This window comes from Fonticula alba, assembly GCF_000388065.1.
Source record: "Fonticula alba strain ATCC 38817 unplaced genomic scaffold supercont2.5, whole genome shotgun sequence".
NCBI classification, from domain to species: Eukaryota; order Rotosphaerida; family Fonticulaceae; genus Fonticula; species Fonticula alba.
In genome coordinates, this window is record NW_009242975.1 from 552608 (window position 1) to 555656 (window position 3049).

At 65.6% G+C, this 3049-nt stretch overlaps 1 protein-coding gene across 1 annotated transcript; it reads right to left on the reverse strand.

The window, feature by feature from the left end:
• Positions 1-244: 244 nt before the first annotated feature.
• On the reverse strand, positions 245-2739 carry H696_03319 (hypothetical protein). Its single transcript, XM_009497177.1, has 4 exons — positions 2461-2739; positions 2215-2318; positions 704-2078; positions 245-611 (listed from the first exon to the last, which is right to left on the reverse strand). Exons 1-4 carry the CDS (start codon positions 2624-2626, stop codon positions 298-300), a joined length of 1959 nt encoding a protein of 652 aa, XP_009495452.1. The 5' UTR covers positions 2627-2739; the 3' UTR covers positions 245-297.
• Positions 2740-3049: the final 310 nt, after the last annotated feature.

Below are 3049 nucleotides of genomic sequence, written 5' to 3' on the forward strand. Positions count from 1 at the left end.
CGCGCTTTATTGTCATCGCTTGCCTTCTTGTACCTCTCGAGACGAAATGCTTTCTTCCGAGGCGTGATCTCCATATCGGAGAACAAGCCTCGGTGAATCAGTCCGAGCGTTTCAGGTTAGATGAACGAGCCGCAAGGCCTCGTCGCCGGCTTGTCGGCCAGGGGGGGGACGGAGGAAGAAGGGCCAGCGACAGGAGAAGAAGAGACCAGGACAGAGCGTGTGTCCGGGGAGGCCAAGAAAAGGAGATGGTGGGGGCAGGTGTATTGGGTGTCAAAGGGGCTCGGAGGGGGCACAAGCTCACTCCTGTTTGAAGTGCGGCACCAAGGGGGGAGGCGGGTGCGGGCTGGAGGGGGTGTCCCCAGGGGAAAGGGGATCCGCGTCGCCGGGCAGCGCCGGGGGCGTTGGCCCCGGGCGGAAGTACTGTTGGCTATTGCCGGCGCTCGTGGGGAGATGCCCGCCACCAGGGGAGCGGGGCTGCGACCCGGGCGTGGAAGCAGGGCCAGACGCGGCGGGGCTACTGCCGGGCGGTGCCGGTTGCGGCGGCGGCACCGACGAGGGGTGTCCCTGCGACCGGGGGACGTCCGGCGAGGATGGGGTCCGGGAATCAGGACCTGCCGGTGTGGAGGCGCATCGCGGAGGTCAGAAGAGGGGCCCTTCACGCTGGCTCCTTCGAGCCGCGTCGCATCAAGGTGGGGGATCGTACCGATGGATTGTGAGGAGGCGGAGGAGGCGGAGGAGGCGGAGGAGGCTGAAGAGGTGGCCCCGGGGGAGCTCGACGAGTGGCGGGAGTGTGGGGACGAAGCCGGGAGGGATGGCACTGGCGCCTGGATATCCCGCGCATCCCCACCAGCATCCGGGGCTGGGCGCATCGCTTGCATGTGCAGATCGTCTTCATCGAAATCCGCGAAAATGTTGCCACTGGAAGTCCCGGAGGCCGGTCGGTTGGCGAGCAGAGGCCCGGCATGATGCGGCTCGGGGTTGGCCGACATCAGGGAGGGCGCCGGGGCATGATGTGAAGGCGAGGCAGAGGACTGGTGGTGCGGCGGTTGCTGCTGCTGCTGCTGCTGCTGCTGTTGCAAGTGGGGACCCGTTCTAGTGGCCTGCGCGTGGTGGGGAGATGGCGCGAGAGCGTGAGAATGTGGGCCCTGGGGCGGGTGCTGCCAGGGTTGCTGCTGCTGCTGCTGCTGCTGTGGCAGAGACACCGGGGTCGGCACCGGGGTCTGGTGGTGGGTCAGGGGCGAGGCACCAGGGCCCCCATGCGGGCGAAAGCGCTTGGCCGAGGAGACATTCTCCTCGGCGCTCCCCTGCCGGTCCTCCGGGGCCGGGCCGTCAGCATGCGGGGAAAACGCACCGGCCGGGCCGCGGTATGCCTGCTGCTGCTGTTGCTGCTGGTGCTGCTGCTGCTGCGGCAAGTGTTGATGCTGGTGGGGCAGAGGCATGGCGCCACCAGCCTGGGAGGACACATGCCCCGGACGCTGCAGGGTGCCAGCCAGTGCAGGGGGTCGCTGCTGGGGGTGATGTTGATGATGATGATGATGTTGTTGCTGCTGCTGCTGTTGGGGAGACGCCCCGGTGATGGGGCTCTGGCCGGGGGTGATGACCGGCTTGCGCTCGGCCGGACCGGCGGCCCAGCCGGGCATGGCCAGACCGGACCCCTGGTGCCGAGGGGTGGTATCGGCCGCGCCGTTGGCGGCCATCGAGTCCTCGTCGAAGTCCTCGCCGTCGGGCTCAAACTTGACCCCAGGCATGAAGCGCTGCGGCCCGCCATCACCCTCGCGACGATAATTGCTCGGGCTGATTTGCCGGCCACTGGCGCCGGTGGCCCGGTCGCGCTTGACGGCCGTCAGGAAAATCTTGTCGTACAGGCTGTTGCCGAGACTGTTGCCGAACATGCGCAGGGCACGCTTGATCCCATCGGTGATGGCCTCCTTTTTGCACTTCTCCAGGATGGCGCCGCGTCCGCGAATGTTGTCCGCTGACCCGTACCCGACATCCTCATGGAAGCAGCCATTCTTCAGCGTCACCCGGATGAGGGCCGACACGCCGCAAGAGAAGCGCCCTTCGCCAATTTCCTGGAGCTACTTTCTCCCCGCCAGGGGGGAGCCATGTTAGACAGCGAGGAGACGATGGGGAGGAGGCAGGCAAAAGGGGGGTCGGCGGGGAGGGGGCATGTTTTCCGAGAGAGAGAGAGAGAGAGAGAGGAGGGGGGCGTACAAAGTCGACGCTGATGTTTTTCACGGCCGAGGACCAGCCACCAAAACCGAACGTCTCGTTGGAGAGTTCGATCGCGCGCCAGCCCTCAATGTATGGGACCTCGTCTGTGCCGATGGCAGCCGCGAGGATGTGTGTGTGTGTGTGGCCCGTAGGTGGTTGCGCAGTTGGGACAAGGAAAGCGACAGTCAGCAAATGGCCCCAGCTCCACCAGGGGAAAGAGAGGGAAAGAGGGCCATGTGCACGCACCACGTCCACTCGGGCCCTTACGATAGGCAATATACTCGGGACCGAGCTGCTGCTGCAGGCATGTCTGGATGGCGGCCTGCTCTTCGGGGGTGAACTCGCAGTTGATGCCCCAGACATTGGGCAGCATGTGCACCGGCACCGACGTATCATGCAGGCCGGAGTCCATCGGTATTATTGTGCGTACGGATGTACAGACCGGGAGCAAACGAGGGGAAGAACGGGATGGAAGGAGATCGGGAAGACGTGTTGGGACAAGTGTGTGCGTGTGTGTGTGCGTGTGTGTGTGCGTGTGGATGCAGGGAGAAGGGGTGAGGAAGGAGCGGGTGCATCGGGTTCCAGGTGGCCCTCACTTATATGCCTCTCGCGAGAGGAGGGCTCCGGGGGGATGTTCCGTCGTGCCCTTGTGTGCCTCCCTTGTCCTGGCACAGGGGGCCGCCGGCCTTCAGTCACTTTTGCAAGTGCACCCAGATCGGGGAGGGGCAGCACGATCGGCATCCAGGGCCAAGCGGGGGGGGGGGGAGGGCCCAATCCGCCGGGACATGTACCGCTTTCTGACTGGGCCAGATGGGAGAGCAAGCACGCCCCCCCC